General features: G+C 48.5%; 1 protein-coding gene across 1 annotated transcript in view; it reads left to right on the forward strand.

Annotated features, from left to right (window-relative positions):
- Positions 1-15,072, forward strand: part of disc1 (DISC1 scaffold protein) — a 32,065-nt gene extending 16,993 nt beyond the window's left edge. Inside the window, exons 10-14 of the mRNA XM_067237028.1 lie at positions 3,548-3,608; positions 7,280-7,520; positions 9,324-9,368; positions 10,741-10,858; positions 13,432-15,072. Coding sequence (XP_067093129.1) covers positions 3,548-3,608; positions 7,280-7,520; positions 9,324-9,368; positions 10,741-10,858; positions 13,432-13,613 — 647 coding nt within the window. The 3' untranslated portion in view covers positions 13,614-15,072. The remainder of the gene's footprint in view (positions 1-3,547; positions 3,609-7,279; positions 7,521-9,323; positions 9,369-10,740; positions 10,859-13,431) is intronic.
- Positions 15,073-18,199: the final 3,127 nt, after the last annotated feature.

Consider the following 18,199-nt stretch of genomic DNA (forward strand, 5'->3'; position numbering starts at 1 on the left):
GGGAGATGGGAGGGGGGGACAGAGAGATGAGGGGGGGATAGATGGGAGGGGGGGGAGATGGGAGGGGGGGACAGAGAGATGAGGGGGGGATAGATGGGAGGGGGGGGAGATGGGAGGGGGGGACAGAGAGATGAGGGGGGAGGCTTTGTGAAAGGCTTTTAGGACTGTGCTTTTGGGGGAACTCTCCTCGCCTTGTCTCTTAATGTTTAGCCAGATTCAATCATCAGAGAAGTAAGTAATGCTGCCGGGGGCAAAGTGGCTGCAGCGTTCTCATTTACACGTTGGAGACGGTAAGGAAAATCTCACTCACTTTTCTACAGAGTATTTTAACACTCGGTAAAGTGTATGTTGATGGCAGTACAATTTCACGGGTGAGGATTGCAAATCATTTGTACGTTGAGTGTATTTCCCCAGTTTTGGGAGGGAAAGCGATCGTTGCATTAGGCCCATGTATGCAGCGTTGGCTGAAGGCGCAGCAGTAACCTGGGTTCTTTGTGAGGCCTGAGGCGGAGATGGAAGCAGTAACCTGGGTTCTTTGTGAGGCCTGAGGCGGAGATGGAAGCAGTAACCTGGGTTCTTTGTGAGGCCTGAGGCGGAGATGGAAGCAGTAACCTGGGTTCTTTGTGAGGCCTGATGCGGAGATGGAAGCGCGGCCAGCAAGTTCTCACCAGACAGCCTCCTGCCACAGCTACTTCTCCAACGGACCTTCTGCTTTGGGAGGCTCATATAACCTTGGACCGTTGACCTTTTGGTTAATACTATCGGTTTAAACAGTGTTGCCAATTTAGCAACAATGTTTCACCTTCCAGAGTGACAAAAATCTATCTAGCGACTAGCGACAAATCTAGCGACTTTATGCTACTTTGGCAACCTCTGTTTTCGTTGTTTTTATTTCTGTAGCCTAATTGTACTTGTGTTAATTATTATAGCTGCCAATCATGTAGGTACAGCCAGCAATGCGTTTTCGTTTTGTTAATCTGATTTTGCTATTTTTGTTTAGTCTATGCTGCTAGGCCTATTTAAAAATCAACCCAAAAAACATTTGTTGTATTATTATTTATTTTTTATGGGTCACAGACATTTGTCCATTCTACATTTGTTATCTTGTCGGTCAGCGGTTGATGGTCGTTAACGAGCATTAGTTATCGGTCAAATATTTTTTCAAAACGAGCATCTCTACTTCTGCTACCAGGGTCGAGCCTCAACACATCACGTTTCTTTAGCAGGACTACGGTGCCTTGCACGTGACTGTATAGGTTTCATCTGAGTAATGCTGAGCCTGTATCCAGACTCCTTAGTCACAGTCAGAGGCTCCAACTCAGTTACACCAGGTAGTTTCTCTTCCTGGTTATTATTCTCCCGTTTCAGAACGCCATACCAGTTGCCTCTAATTTGCCGCGTGACGTGAGTCCTCGTAGGAGTCTGGGGTTTATTGTGTTCTTCATTATTACAAGCTGTTGAAAGTATCGATGTGTTAATCGCTCCGGTTCCAGAGATGAATAAATACAGTGCGAGCAGGACAAGCGCTTTGCTATCGTTGAAGCCCATGAACTCTCATTATAGCCTGGATATCAGACAGATCTGCCAGCTCATGTTTTATCTGCTCTTGTTTCCCCATCAGAGGTCAGTAGAACCTGTATTTCCCTGTGTGATTGGGTTACGTCAGGGGTAGTGTGATCAGAGAAGTCATGGCGAGTTCAAGCTTTTTTGCCAGAAGGAAAACGAGGCTCATGAATTTGCAAATCAGTGGATTCTGAGTGGAACAGGATGATGAACCCCCACATGTATTATGGATTGTCCATTAAATGTGGCTCTTTTCTCCACAAGTTTTTGAATGTTGATTTTATGCCCAGTTCCTGCCAACAGCAGCAGTCTCCTGCAGACTAAAAGGAAGTTGACATGTTCCAGGAAGAGCCTTGCTAAGTCGCTGTGTACAGCTGTGTACAGCCCTCAATACTGGATTGTCATATCTCCCCGGGTAGATTATGAATGGTGTTTTATGGTACATTTTACATTTCTGTCTGTCACCTTTCATCTGTGCTGCTGGCTGAGGGGGCCAGCAGGGGCCAGCACGGGCTAGCAGTGGGGCCAGCAGGGGCCAGCACGGGCCAGCACGGGCCAGCAGGGGCCAGCGCGGGCCCCAGCAGGGGCCAGCGCGGGCCAGCAGGGGCCAGCAGGGCCAGCACGGGCCAGCACGGGCCAGCAGGGGCCAGCGCGGGCCAGCAGGGGCCAGCGCGGGCCAGGGCAAGGGGTCAGCAGGGCCAGCACGGGCCAGCAGGGGCTCAGGCACGGGCCAGCAGGGGCCAGCAGGGGCCAGCAGGGGCCAGCACGGGCCAGCACGGGCCAGCAGGGGCCAGCACGGGCCAGCACGGGCCAGCAGGGCCAGCAGGGCTAGCTCCTCTCTCAGTCCTGGTCGTCTGGTTCTGGGTCGCGAGGGAAGAGATCAGGGAAGAGATCTCCCATGGAAACGAGACGTAATCAGTGACCTGTCTGTTGCACCTGCAGGATAGCAGGCGTATGATACCAGCCCTCCGGACATCTCAGCAACGCCTTGGTGCGGTCTGAAATTACACGCTCACATTCAGGCCTCACAGCTTCCTGCTAGTACTTGTGCAAGAGCATGTTTACACACACACAAACAGACTAATTACATTTTGTTCTGCACAAATGTTTTTCCTCATTCCTTCTTTCTCCTGTGGTGTCTGATAACCACCACAGGAGAAAATCATTAAAATTACATTAAAACCCCAGTGTGATCCCTGTTTAAAAAAATTATGTGTGAGAGAATCAGAGCAAAGAGCCTTTTGTGTGTTACGGGAAGATTCTGTTCACTGACCATGTAGCCACCGTGTTTTGTATGAGTGTAGCTGAACAGACTTTGATTACAGAGGGAAGAAAATTATAACACCACTGGGTTTGGCATTCATGTGTGTGAGAGAGAGAGATCGTGTGTGTGTGGTTTCAAGGACCCTGATATCATGTTTCAAACATGAGCCTAATGAATACCAATTTTCCCTCCCCTGCTTCCTGAAGTATGCCGTTCCCATGTCTCAGACTTCAGGCTGGTGTGAACACTGTCGTGGGGCCAAACAACACGCTGTCCCTCTCTCTCCCTCCAGCGTACAGGAAGACATTTACCACGAGGCAGTTCCTCTGGGTCTTTTTCTAATTCACACCTTTACCCCCCCCCTCCCTCCCACACACACACACACACACACACATCCCCCCCCCCTCCCTCCCTCCCACACACACACATCCCCCCCCCCCCGCACACACACACACACATCCCCCCCCCCCCCCCCCCCCCCCCCGCACACACACAGCCTGCATCCTCACACCACACTGAGCCTGAACAGTGCTTTAGTGTCTCAACACAATAAAAGCAGACCTCAGAGGTAACGATGCCTCCCCACACTGTACTGTTACAGTATGGATAATAACTCATCTGGGCATTTGCAGCAATGGTTTGTTGCTAGGAGACACTGCTGTCTATGTGGTTAGTGAGTAGTGAGTGTTAATTGAAGTGTCTGTCTGCCCCCCTCCGCAGAACGCAGTCTGAAAGAGAACGCTCTGAAGTACATCAGGCTACTGGAGGACAGAGTGCACAGGTACGACAGTAGTCTCATATCTCTCTTTTCTCTTGGTTTTCTTTTTCCTATCTTTTTTTCCTGTCTCAGTCCTCTGTGCTCTCCTCCACTCTCTCTTTGCTGTTCTCTGTCTCTCACTCAGTTATCCTGTCTCCTCTTTCCCCCTCTTTCTGTATCTCACCTGTCTCTGTGGGCTCTGTCTGTCTGTCTGTCTGTGTTGTGTGTTTCTCTGTAGAGTAAAACCTGGCTTGCCCTTTTCAGCTTTCCTTCTCATCCCCCGCTGCCTAGCAATGTTGATGGATTGGCTTCTGATGGTTCAGTAATGAAGGAGATTCCATAGACACCCAGCTCCCCCTGTAGCTGGGCCAGGTGAGAGCCCCTGTAGCTGGGCCAGGTGAGAGCCCCTGTAGCTGGGCCAGGTGAGAGCCCCTGTAGCTGGGCCAGGTGAGAGCCCCTGTAGCTGGGCCAGGTGAGAGCCCCTGTAGCTGGGCCCAGATGAGAGCCCCTGTAGCTGGGCCAGGTGAGAGCCCCTGTAGCTGGGCCAGGTGAGAGCCCCTGTAGCTGGGCCAGGTGAGAGCCCCTGTAGCTGGGCCCAGGTGAGAGCCCCTGTAGCTGGGCCAGGTGAGAGCCCCTGTAGCTGGGCCCAGGTGAGAACCAGGGCCAACGAGGATACCAGTTCCAGCTTAGCTCAGTGGGACTGTAGGGTTGGTGGTTACTGCCTTCTGTGTTTGAGGTAATTGAATGGGCATCAGGCCACATCCAGACACACTCGCTCCTTTATCACTCGTCTGTTTCTGCTCAGCCGCTGTCAGTCACTGGAGACTTCCTCTCCTGCTCTCCTGGAGGCCACAGCGCCACGCCACCCCGGAGAAGGAAAATTACCCTCAAATGAAGTCTAATATAGCTCTAATGCTGCTCTGATGGACTGCCAGGGGGGGGGGGGGGGGGGGGGGGGGACTGGTCTAGCTCACGCATTTGTGAAATGTCTGGTTTCCTTAGAGACAGACAGCGTTAAAAAGCAATTATCTCCTTCTTTCTATAGACCTAGACAGGATGCTGGGGCTTACACATCCCAGAATATTCCGCCGGAAATAGAGTATGTGACTCAGATTAGCTTTCAGCTTGGAAACCGTTGAATACACAGTGTAGAAGTTTGTGAGGGAAATCTCTCCTCTGTCTATATACTTTTTTTCTTGTGAGTTTTTTGGGAGTGTTCATTTGTCGTGTTAAGCTTCATGGAACAGGACTTAATTATAACCAAATCATCCAACAGTTCCCTGCGGGCCTGTGTGCTGTGGTTCTGCCTGCTGTGGTTCATGTGAACTTTTGAAACTCTGTAGCGGCCTGGGGGAATGTCGTGCTGATCAGCAGAAAGCCTCCACTGGGCAGAGGAACCCTCCCCTGAACCGCACACTTCGCTGGGCTGCAACTCCGTCTTAACTCGGTAAACCAAAGGAAACAATACACAGTGCTTATGCTGTAGTAACGCCAATCCTCTGGGTGCTAACTCACCATAAAGTGTCACCATAAAGACGATAGAAGCTTCTTATTTTTTCCCCATGCTGTGATGGTGCCTGTTGACGTTAGCAGGAAGTGGTGTTGTCAGTCACCAGTAGATCTTTTCTAGCTGGTGTCTGAGGTGACTTGGTCTCTCTGGTGGCTCCTATATTACAGCGTTCAGGACCGTCACTCTGACCACGACGATGAGAAGAATCCTGCGCTCAGAGGGTGAGAGGAGAACGCAAAGGAGAGGAGCGTGTGAGAGCTCTGTCTGTGAGGTAGAGTGTGGAGAGAGAGAGATATAGACAGACAGAGAGCTCTGTCTGTGAGAGAGGAGTGTTTGGGGGAGAGAGACAGATTGTCTGACAGGGCAGTGTTTTACAAGCCCACCTCCTCTCATTACTGGACCATCAGCACCGAGGTATGCCCACCTGCCACTGTCAGACAGGCGGGGGGACACCACCAATTAACCCAGGGCCTCACCCTCCCTCACCCCCAGCCCCCTCCCTCACCCCCAGCCCCCTCCCTGCCCCCCAGCCCCCTCCCTGCCCCCCATCCCCCTCCCTCACCCCCAGCCCCCTCCCTGCCCCCCATCCCCCTCCCTCACCCCCAGCCCCCTCCCTCACCCCCAGCCCCCTCCCTGCCCCCCATCCCCCTCCCTCACCCCCAGCCCCCTCCCTGCCCCCCATCCCCCTCCCTCACCCCCAGCCACCTCCCTCACCCCCAGCCCCCTCCCTCACCCCCAGCCCCCTCCCTGCCCCCCATCCCCCTCCCTCACCCCCAGCCCCCTCCCTGCCCCCCATCCCCCTCCCCCACCCCCAGCCCCCTCCCTCACCCCCAGCACCCTCCCTGCCCCCCATCCCCCTCCCTGCCCCCCATCCCCCACCCTCACCCCCAGCCCCCTCCCTGCCCTCCATCCCCCTCCCTCACCCCCAGCCCCCTCCCTGCCCTCCATCCCCCACCCTCACCCCCAGCCCCCTCCCTGCCCTCCATCCCCCACCCTCTCCCCAAGCCCCCACCCTCACCTCCAGCCCCCTCCCTGCCCCCCATCCCCCACCCTCACCCCAAGCCCCCACCCTCACCCCCAGATTGTGTTGTTATGCTACTGGTTGTTTGTGGATGTCTGGGCGCTTGCTTTGCTGTTTCCTTTGAATCGTTCAGGGACACTGAGGGTTTATGACAGCAACTCCCCTGACTGATGACAGACAGACAGACAGACAGGCAGTAATGTGAGGGCGCTCTTGATTGAAACAGCATTTTCACACCCATTATTTTGGTATCCACTTAAATCCAGCAGAGAGAATAGCCTTGTATTCAACTTCAGCAGAAAAAACAATTGCTGAAATAGCTTGTTGTTGCCATGGTTCTTTCCGATTATAATCATGGCGTAGGAAGTGGGCTTGGTGACCGGCTGAGCCCAGCGAGAGTTCTACTGTCCAATCCACCTCAGTGGTCCTGGTCTTTATAGAGTTCTACTGTCCAGTCTGCCTCACTGGTCCTGGTCTCTAGAGAGTTCGACTGTCCAGTCTGCCTCACTGGTCCTGCTGTTGTAAAGGAGATGTTCAGTCCCAGACTCCGGGATGGAACTGGACCTTGGTGCTGAGGAGGACCTGACAGCAGGACCTGATCAGGAGGACCTGACAGCAGGACCTGACAGCAGGACCTGACAGCAGGACCTGATCAGGAGGACCTGACAGCAGGACCTGACAGCAGGACCTGACAGCAGGACCTGATCAGGAGGACCTGACAGCAGGACCTGATCAGGAGGACCTGACAGCAGGACCTGATCAGGAGGGTCAGAAAGTGGAAGAGATGAGAAGGAGCAGAAGTCCTCTTGCTCCCTCCAGCACCAACAGCACGTCCAGCCCTCTCCCAGTCTCCCAGCTGTGAGCAGGCCCTCTCTCTCACCTCACTGCTTCTCTTTGAAGAACGTCTCTTTGAAGGAAACGCAAGTCTCGCTGCGTGTTCATCTGCGAGTCTATAAGACAGACAATTTCTTTATTTTGTGTGGGTGTCTGCGAAAGTATAACCTTTTGGGTCTCCAGTTTGATTTCTTCTTTCATGTTGTGCTGAGAGAGAAGAGCACTGCTACTGGGACCAATTACCACAGCAGTCTCAGTAGTAGAATGTCCGCACACTGTAGTATATGTGCAACTGTCCTGATATGTGTGTGTGTGTGTCCCTCTGCGTAGCTGTGGCTGTCCTGTGCTGGAGCGCGTGTGGGAAGCTGACCTGGAGGCTTGTCACCTGCTCCTACGAGGCCTCCAGCTCCGCAGCCCTGCGTGCAGCGGGATGGAAGGAGAGGACCCCCCCGCCATGGTGGGACGGCCCGCCACGCAGGGCTCCAAACAGGAGCAGGACTGCGCCATGCTCACCGCCCTGGGGGGGCGCTGGGGCCCCGACGCCAACCTGCAGAACTCTGAGTTCACCAAGGTAACAACTGCAGCCATGTTTCAGAACGCTGTGATGACATACTGTGGTTGATGTGGCTAGTATGGAGGGTGCATATGAAGCTATGTAGTGCCAGCAATTTACAAACAGCATTCAAATGGATTTGGAATGTTGTTTGGGAAAAAATAATCTGTATTTATAGTAGTCCTTTGCTTATTTATACCGACTCACAGAATCTCCAGCAAGTTATCCTGTTTAATCAGGACAATCATGAAAAAAGCTCAAAGCAAAGAGGATATTTCTATACTGATATTGGCACAACTCTTTTGGGCTGTTTTGTTCTTGATAGATAAAGACCATACTTATAAATGAGGGAATGTGGCTAGTATTGACTGGAATTCTCATCAGCTTGTATCTTAGTCTGATATCATTCATGTGGTCTAGTCTCACCCCAGAGACCAGAGTGTTGGGCCCTGCAGCTGTTGGAGCAGGTGGTCAGGGGAGCTGGTGATCTGGGTGGAATCCATTTCTGGTCTGGGTGTGTCTTCCTCGTACTGGAGATAAAGAGGGGGGAGTCAGGTGGCTGAGCGGTTAGGGAAACGGGCTTGTAATCAGAAGGTTGCCAGTTCGGTTCCCGGCTGTGCCAGATGACGTTGTGTCCTTGGGCAAGGCACTTCACCCTACTTGCCTCGGGGGAATGTCCCTGTACTTACTGTAAGTCGCTCTGGATAAGAGCGTCTGCTAAATGTAAATGTAAAGAAAGTAAGCAGTGTCTCAGTAAGCAGGCGTTTGTGTTTGAGCTCTGGGCTGGTTTCTCCCAGAGTGACCAGAGATTCTCCAGGACCTGACCCACCCAGCCTCTCGTCCACCCACGCTCAGAGGCTGGCCTGCCTGACATGGGTGGAGTTAGGACAGAATTGGTTAATAAAAAGTTCATAATAATGTTAATATATAATGCTCTGTGAGAAGAGCAGGGTTCCAGTTGCTTGTTTAAAGGCAACATTTCCACCACCACAGTGGATCCACATCCATCATGGTTTCATGAAAAGATGTGCTTAAACGGAGACAATAACAAATACTTGTGTCTCTAGGAACATGGATGTTTTCTGTTTAATACTTTCATACTCATCTTCTTTTGTTGTCTACCAATAACTGTTCCTGCGCCTGTCGGCAGCATGCCTTCCTAGCAACTACAGAGACTAACCTTGTCTGGGTCCTCCTCTACCCAGGAATCTAAGACCTGCATGAATCTCTTTTCTTTCTGTTTCCCTGTGCTGTCTGTTCTGTCTCTGAAGCCTGGCTTCTCCTTCTAAACTGTGCCCAGGATACAGGTGAGGCATCACCTCTCTCCTTTCTTTTCCAACTAGACCACCTGGACCACTCTCCAACACACACACACACACACTCCGAACCAACCAAACCACACAACAAATCACTGGGATTTTGAAGTGCCTTGTTACTTCTGGCAAGCCAGACAAGGTCATTAAAGGTCCTTTTATTTCTAATAAACATTTCATTAAGAATAAGATAATTTTTTATTTTTGCTAAATGTGTTTTCTGCTTAGCCTAAAGCCATAAACAATGCTAGACTTTCATAAGGTAATTACTTGTTCTTGTAGTACAGAATTAACAGCAGGTTGTGAATACAAAATAAAGAGCACAATGCGAGGGCAAGTTCCTTCATTTTCCTCTCGTCAATTCTGGTGATGAATAATTACCCAGGACTCAAAATGATGAGACTGCATACATACAGTACACAGAAGGAATAATTGCACTTTCAATAATTCATGAGGGCATTTATCACTGTGTGACTAAAACAAATGTTTCTTTTTGTTTTGTTTGCAGAAATTGGAGGAGTTTTTGTTCAGCATGGAGGATAATCACCCAGAGGTATGTCTGGAGTCATTAGGTCTCAATTGTAGATCCACTGGTGCAGTCTGGGAATGGTAGTATTGAACCAACACCAGGCTCATCCAGGGCCCTGAGGCCTGATGAACATGACCCCAGTTTAAATATGACCCCTAACACTGAGGTTCACGATCGATCTTTAGGCCCATCTCGTCCCAGCGGGTCCCAGGTCCCCTGCAGGAGGAGCCTGCAGCTTGCAGGCTCACTAGCTCTTTACGGGGGAGAACATGTGGAATGCTGATCGCTCTGATAAAAGTCCTCTAGCTTCGTAGCTTCCTACATAGCTGTGTGCCAAAGACCTGAAGCTAAACACTAGTCAGGGCTTAGCTGCAGCCTTGATGGAGGTAAGTAGTGCAGTTAGCATGTGCTGGGTGGAGCACAGTGTAGTGATGCATCTCTGAGTAGTGCAGTTAGCATGTGCTGGGTGGAGCACAGTGTAGTGATGCATCTCTGCAGGTGCTGTTGTGTTGTTGGTATGTGTGTGTGTGTGTGTGTGTGTGAGGTGATTGACTAGTTTATATGTTGAACATACTGTACCAACTTCACATAATTGTATTTAAAAACTAACTTATTTTAAGTGTTCCTAGGTGAAATAATTAAATAATACTTTTTAAATGAAATTATATTTGGCACAATTTCCTTTTTCGGTTGGAGAGAGATAACATTTCCCCTAATAAAGGCCCTAAGGACTGTTCCTCTCTGGTTGGAAAACATTTGTTTGACTGTTTCATCGGCCTATAAAAACATGTTATTTTTTCAGGCCAGGTACCAGAATAGAGCTCAGACAACCACACACACACACACACACACCATAGGGGCAGGATGTGTCTACCTGCAATGGTGAGTCAGTCTAGACGGTCTCTCTGCTTGTGTGTGTGTGATTGAACTGGGGCACAGTGTCCACAGAGGGGTTTGCTCTAATTATCGGCCAGTTTGCCCTCCAACCAGGGCTGGGCTGTATGGCCTCCAACCATACCTAGTGCTCCTCTGCCTCCCAGCCCGTACCGCTCCCCTCTCCCCCTCACCCTGCACACACATGTACACACACACACTCATCTCATCATGGAAGCTGCAGGATGGGAAATTATTATACATGATATGGTATTTAAGTGTCTTAATGCTTCACATTTTTTGTTGCTTTCTCTCCCCTCCTTCTTCCTTCAATTGTTTCCACTTCATTTCCCCCTCCTCTCTCCCTCCCCTCACGCCCTCTTCTCCCACCTCCCCCTCCCCTCTCCCTCCCCTCACCCCCTCCTCTGTCCCTCCCCTCACCCCCTCCTCTCTCCCTCCCCTCACCCCCTCTTCTCTCCCCTCCCTGCTCTCTCTCCCCTCTCTCTCCCCTCATCTCCCCCAGGATGGGTGCAGTGAGGCTGCAGACCTGACAGAACAGTGTGAGCTCATTAGTGACAGACTGATGACCTTGGAGGAAGACCTGCAGACAGCCATGCTCAGCCGAGACCAGGCCCTCACCCATATCCTCTCACTGTCACCTTGGTGTCCGTCTGGCCCTGCCGGCCTGCCTGTCTGTCTGTCTCTGCCTGTCTGTCTGTCTCTGCCTGTCTGTCTCTGCCTGTCTGTCTCTGCCTGCCTGTCTGTCTGTCTCTGCCTGTCTGTCTGTCTGTCTGTCTCTGCCTGTCTGTCTGTCTGTCTCTGTCTGTAGTGTAACAACAGTTTAATAACAGGGTTTCCCACAGAAAATGTGTTAGTTAAGGTGGTAGGGTGGGGATTGCTGTCAGACCGGGGGGGGGGGGGGTTACAGTTTGTGCGATAGACTAACGTGTTCTGCAGAGAAGGGAGACTGGCACTTTGGAATGGAACGTAGAAAACTGGACAGAGTAACACGGTGGATAGCACTATTAAAAAAAAACGATGACGTAGTTAAGGCGGCAGGCGTGTGTTGCTTAGGCGGCCGCCTTAACTGCGAAGTGCTGCGGGAAACCCTGAACACTAACAGTATAGCAGTGTAATAGCAGTGCAATAGCAGTGTAATAGTATAATAACAGTGATGACTGTAACAACAGTGCAGAGGTGGCAGAAGTCCACACATCCTTCACTCCAGTAGAAGTACAGATACTAAGATACTAATGTTTAAAAAGACTGGTAAAAGTACTGACTGTTTCACTCAAAGTAAAGTAAAGAAGTAAGAGCTCTGACATATACTTAAGTAAAAAGTAGTTGAACTTCAGTGGATTGTTAAAGTTATTTTTGACAATATGAACTCCCTCTTTCCCTCCCTTTCTCTTTTTCTACCTCAGCTTTCTAGTATCCTCTGCAGCTAGTCCAGGCAAGGTTACAAGAGGGCTGTTCATGTGGGCTGCCAGTCACCAAGGGCTGAGATTAAGGGAGAGAGACAGGGCCATCGCTGGGGCAGATAGTAGAATGTCACCGCAATGATTCCTCCTGTCATACCCTCCCTCCCTCCCTCCCTCCCTCCCTCCCTCCCTCCCTCCCTCCCTCCCTCCCTCCCTCCCTCCCTCCCTCCCTCCCCAAAAAGGAAATTACAATATCCAAGATAATGATGACTCAAATGAAACTGTTGAAACTGATTACATGTGACAATGCATTATACTCCGTGTTAATTAGTGAGATGATTGGAAATAGATGACTAGTTTTCACCCAGTTTCTTCCCCTCTTTAGTGAGAGTTTATTATGAGGAATGGGGAGGTGCTATTTGGATGTTAAAGATCTGATCTAGACAGATCTAGACAGTGCTATCGTGTTCTGGGACATACAGGACCCTACTGTGAATATATGTCCCAAGTATTTAAAACGGTGATTTGGTTCAGAGCTCTTGTGGTCCTGGCTGTGCTCTTCTGTGTGTGCTGTGTTCCTCCTGGGCTGTCTGGTGTAGAGTGGCATGGTCTGTCATGTGATCAGTGATGGTGTCTCAGCCAGCAGACAAGGCTGTTCTGGTTCCCTGACTGATGCATGACATCGCATCTGCTCTCACACGCTGGGGAACCAAACACACTTCTCTATCTGCCTGTCTGTCTGTGTCTGCCTGTCTGTCTGTCTGTCTGTGTGTGTCTGCCTGTCTGTGTGTGTGTCTGCCTGTCTGTCTCTCCTGTTGACCAGTCATGTGTATCTTGTGTATGTCTGAAGTGTACTCTGTGAAAGCGTGACATGCAGACCTGGCCAAGGTGATGTTTGTGTTCCTCTTCCTGTGTGTAGTAGCGTGTGCAGACGTGAGGAGGCTAGACAGGCCCTCTTACTCTCCGCCTGGCTCACTTAGGATGTTGTTAGGGATGGGGAGGTTGCCATGGAGACTAGGAGACCAAGCCACTCTTTCTGAAAACCAAGCGATCAGTAAACTGCTCTGTGAGCGAGGTTTGGAAGAGAACTGAGCTAGCCAGGAGAGGGAGAGACGGACCGCCTCTGTAGAGACGCTGTCCCCAAACATCATGTTGATATGGGGGAGTCTGTACGCATGTGGCCCACGCAGCCAGCTCGTCTCCAGGAGACACATGCATTATTCATGACACGCTCTTTACCGGCTGCTTAATTATGAATGAGGACAATCTGTGTCCATTTTGAGAGCAAAACGAGCCATTGGTCCCCATCTGCCGTGAAAGGCTTCTCTTTGATTCACCACTTAAGATGGACACTCCAAACAGTAATTTGGGTCTCTGAGCAGGTTAAACACTCCTTTCACCACAGTCGCTGTCCTTTTCTCTGTGGCCTCATGAATTATTTAGCTGGCAGGGTCTGTATGGGTGGGTCCCCCTGTGGATGAAACGATCTCATGAATAGTGAATTGCATGAAGTTAAATTGAGTATGACTTGATGATTGGGAACCAGTAATCAGAGTTTGGTGGCCCAGTGGAGGAAGATTGATGACTTCATCAGCCTCTAGTCTCTCTGGAGCTGCTATTATCATTAGCCATCGGGGAGCACCTCTTCTTGACACTGGAGTGTGTATCTACTGGAATGTCCTTTTGTGTGTGTGTGTGTGTGTGTCTGTTTGTGGTTCAGGGTGCATGGGGTGTGTTGTTGGGCAGAAGTATGGTCAGAAAATTCCGATGTCTTTCCTTAAGTCCAGCTGCACAGTCCCTGGAGGTAGAGGTGAAGGAGGTGAAGGCTGCTCTTCAGAGCATGCTGGTGCAGCTGAAGGGGGAGGAGGAGGAGGAGGAGGAGGAGGAAGGTGATTACATCGTGGAGAACAAAAAGGAGGAGGAAGAGGATGAAGAGGAGGAAGATCAGTACTTCAGTGACAGCTGGGAGATTTGACCCGGGGGTGGAGTGTGTGTTCTGAGCCCTCTGAGGCAGCGGCCTCAGTATCCCCTGACCCAGCCTGGGAGAATGACCTCAGGCCCCAGTTACTGCACACCTGCCCCATCGGTCTCCTCACAACAGGCCTCTACACTGGTGCTGAGAAAGAGACACTCACAGACCTTGGACATTTATCCTTATTACATGTGTCTCAGTGTACTGGAGCTGTCACTCAAAGATAAGTTTTGTTGTTGTCGTCATACTTGGAAGCACAGATATTGTGCCGGAAGACGTCTAACCAGCCGGAACAGCTCCTCAGGCAGCTAACAGGACTGCGTTTGAGTTTTCCTGACGCTCCAGTTAGTCTGGTTACCTCCCTCAGTACTGGGGTTAGTCTGAAAACACTTGCAAGGATTTTATTGTAAAAATAAGGACCAACATGACAATCCAAATGTATGATAGTTCATAGTTTTGCACAGGAACAGAGGTGGGGGTAAATGTTGCCTCGTTGCTTAATTCATTACGACTGGATCATAAACTGTTTAGTTATAGTCCACGATATTCTATGTGGTGCTACAGAGGTGCAAGCTAACCTGAACCCCCTCCTTCCAGTTTGTAGACTGCTGTTGAGACCACATCACTGTCCACAGTGTGTAGACTGGTGTTGAGACCACATCACTGTCCACAGTGTGTAGACTGGTGTTGAGACCACATCACTGTCCACAGTGTGTAGACTGGTGTTGAGACCACATCACTGTCCACAGTGTGTAGACTGGTGTTGAGACCACATCACTGTCCACAGTGTGTAGACTGGTGTTGAGACCACATCACTGTCCACAGTGTGTAGACTGGTGTTGAGACCACATCACTGTCCACAGTGTGTAGACTGGTGTTGAGACCACATCACTGCCCACAGTGTGTAGACTGGTGTTGAGACCACATCACTGCCCACAGTGTGTAGACTGGTGTTGAGACCACATCACTGTCCACAGTGTGTAGACTGGTGTTGAGACCACATCACTGTCCACAGGCTTCATTCCAAGTGTGGGGGAAAGAGATGCAATGCTTTTTTATAATTGTGTTGAAAGAAGTCTAGCATGCAGACTCTTGATGTTTTATGCGTTTATCCTGGGAGACTGTGTCATGTGCAGAGAAAAGCTCTTTAATAACTGTTGGATGTTGTCTTACGGCCACAAAAAAGCACTTTTGTTATTTCTTGTCCGTCCTGCTTGTTATAATGAAGTACTGTTGTGTTTTTGTTTCTTGTTATATTGAAGGTTGTGAGAGCACCACTGTGCATCCGGTTTCTCCCACTTTTCTCTCCAACCAGCAGACACAGAGTCTCACACCTATTTATCAATGTTCTGTCTCACCCTTCTTACTGTACGGTTTGGAACCACTGTGTTCTGTTTCATATTTATATACAGTATATATATTGTACGGCCTAACTAAATAAAGTGTGTACCTTTCTGTTGAATATGCTGTCTCTTTGTCCTCATACTGTACTGAGCCACCGTGCAGCTGGAGAGTGGGGCTGTCAGGACCTCAGTGTGGTGGAGGAGGAGGGGGGAGGAGGGAGGGGAGGAGCTAGGGTGGGGTGGGGAGGAGGGGATGGACACACTGGATTGGTGCCTACTGATGGACAACCCACCAATCAAGATTCAGCAAGCATTGTGACGTCATACCTGGCTTCTGCATCATCAGACATTTTGTTACCCAGATGAAGTATTCCCTGGATCATGAGTTGTGACTGAGCTCATGTCAGATGAGTTTAAAACCTCGTCTGACAGGTACAAGACAGCACAAGCAGAAGGTGTTTGAACCAGGCTCCCAGCAGAGATCATAGGGAATAATAATAATGGAAAGAATTCTTTATGAACAGATTCAGTCTTATTTTTTAAATAATTATTTAATTACAAATTTTCAGCATGTATATAGAGGAAAACACTCAACAGCCACTGCCTTGACTCAGATGGTAGATGACTGGTTCAAGGATATGGAGGAAAGTAAAACAATAGGTGTTGTAATGCTGGATTTTACTTCAGCATTTGATATAATTGATCATGATTTACTGTTAAAAAAAATTGAAATATTATGGTTTTTCAGGAACCGCATTATTATGGATGGAAAGTTATTTGACAGACAGAAGACAATTAGTTTACTTTAATGGAAGTTTTTCAGAGGTAAGGGTTGTGGAACATGGCGTGCCTCAAGGAAGTTGTCTTGGGCCGCTCCTCTACTCAATCTTTACCAATGATCTTCCATCTGTTTTAGATAAAGCAAGCATTTCAATGTTTGCTGATGATTCCACTATATATTTAGCAGGAACTGATATTGGTGATTTAAATACAAAACTACAGATAGAGCTACAGTTAGTGGTGGACTGGATAAGGAGTAACAAATTGATTCTCAATGTATCTAAAACTACTTGTTTAGTGGTTGGAACTCCTTTTTCTTTATGTTCCAAACCAAAACTTGAACTCAGCCTAGAGAAAAATTTACACCACAGACCGTCAAACAAGTAATTCATGCTTCTTTTTTTTCACACCTTGATTATTGTTCTGTTGTTTGGTCCAGTACCTCAACAATTAATATAAGAAAACTACAAGTGATGCAGAATAAAGCGGCACGTGTGGCTCTCTCATGTGAGTTTAGATCAAATGTGGATAAAATGCATGAAAGCCTCTCATGGTTTACAGTTAAAAACAGATTTTGGTATTCACTAATGTTTTTTTTACACAATGTTATAACAAACAAAACATCTTTTACTGTATATTCAAAACTATCATTTAGTAATGATATACATCATTATCCAACAAGGCATGCAGTAGGAGGTAGTTTTATTTTACCTAAAGTGAGAACCAAATCAATTCAACGTTCAGTCAGGTACAGAGCAATGTGTGAATGGATCTCTCTTCCAAATACCATCAAACAACAAAACACTCAGTATGGTTTTAAAAAATCACTTAAGAACTATTACCTTCAAAGACATTTCAATATTTAAGATCAATTTAGAGAGAGTCAGTCATAAGGCTTTCGTTATATCTTATTTAAAAATAAAATTAAAATAATAAAAAATCTATTCGGGGTAGCGTATCTTGTAAATTGTCTCAATATTATTATTATTTTGTATTTTTTTATTTTTGTGTGTGATTAATTGTGTTAATTGTAAAATATGATTTGTAATCTGAATAATGTCTTGTGTGTATGGTGTGAAATGTGATGTTGTAAATTGTATTGTCACATGATAGATTGTAGGACCCCAGGAAGAATAGATTTCAGCTTATGCTGAAGCTAATGGGGATCCAAATAAAAACAAACAAACAAACAATAGGGAAGGCTGTTCCCATCCTTACTGCCCTGTTCAGCACAGTCACACCAACATTACTAATGAATGCAAATGTTCCTTCCGATGTATTCATGAATTCTGAGAGATGTTTACTGTTTGAAACTGACACCTAGGTAATTACTGACTGACTGGGTATCAGTTGTACCTTTTGAGTCAGTCAAGAAGCATTGAGAAACGTGTGTGTGTTTGACAGCTACAGTGGGACTGTTATATCAAAAGAGAAACAGTCATTCCTAGTATAAATGCCTTACGCTAATTGCAAGACCAAATCAAGATTCATCAGGCAGCTCGTGGTTTTCACATCCATAAATGCAGGAATGCAAGTAACTGTTGAATGCTGTCAACTGGGCAATTAATTACAACAGCTACTCCCCTGGAATTAATAAGCATTTCTAAATCATCTTTCTCCCTCCCTACCTCCCTCAATCTCTATATATATATATTCTTTCAGCGTGATCCACTGTCACATTTGAAATGGAAAGAGGACCCAGATGAACAATGGAGGCCAAGCAGAAAGGGTTGTACATATCCCTCCTCCTTCACTCCCTCTCCCCAATCTGATCTTGACATTGGAAATCACACTTAATTATGCACACAATACCAGTGAGAGCTAGGCTGTCTCTCTTCAGAAACAGGCCCATTTTCTGTCATTTACAGTCATATGAGAAATGACAGGCTGAGTGGGCTGTGTACGTGTGTGTGTGTGCGTGTGTGTGCGTGTGTGTGTGTGTGTGTGTGTGTGTGTGGGACGGTGATGGAAGCATCGCTCTGCTGAGTGGAAGAGTTCGATGTCACTCTTCTTTCATCCTGTTCGTGCGCTACCAGGACCTGGAATGACTGCCTCATGCAGTTCTTTCTCTCAGCACTGTTCTCTCTGCTTCCTCATGCAGTTCTTTCTCTCAGCACTGTTCTCTCTGCTTCCTCATGCAGTTCTTTCTCTCAGCACTGTTCTCTCTGCTTCCTCATGCAGTCTGGAAAACACGTCACCCTGGTGGGGGCTCTACCCCGTCTCGCTGTCATGGCGATGAGCGTCATCTCCTGACCGCTGTTATTTTTTTGAAACAGAAAACACAATCAGCTAGATGTCAAACGTGAGGAAGCATGTCTGGAATGGTCTTGCAGTATCGCTCTGTCTGGGAGTGTACAGAGAGTGTCTCTATCAGAAACTACTACAAACATGATCAACACCCCTCAACTCTGAACTAGTGACCCCCAGGACCTGAGGTCATGCTACAGCTGTCACAAACAGTTGCTG

This window comes from Osmerus mordax, chromosome 5 (genome assembly GCF_038355195.1).
Source record: "Osmerus mordax isolate fOsmMor3 chromosome 5, fOsmMor3.pri, whole genome shotgun sequence".
Taxonomy (NCBI): domain Eukaryota; kingdom Metazoa; phylum Chordata; class Actinopteri; order Osmeriformes; family Osmeridae; genus Osmerus; species Osmerus mordax.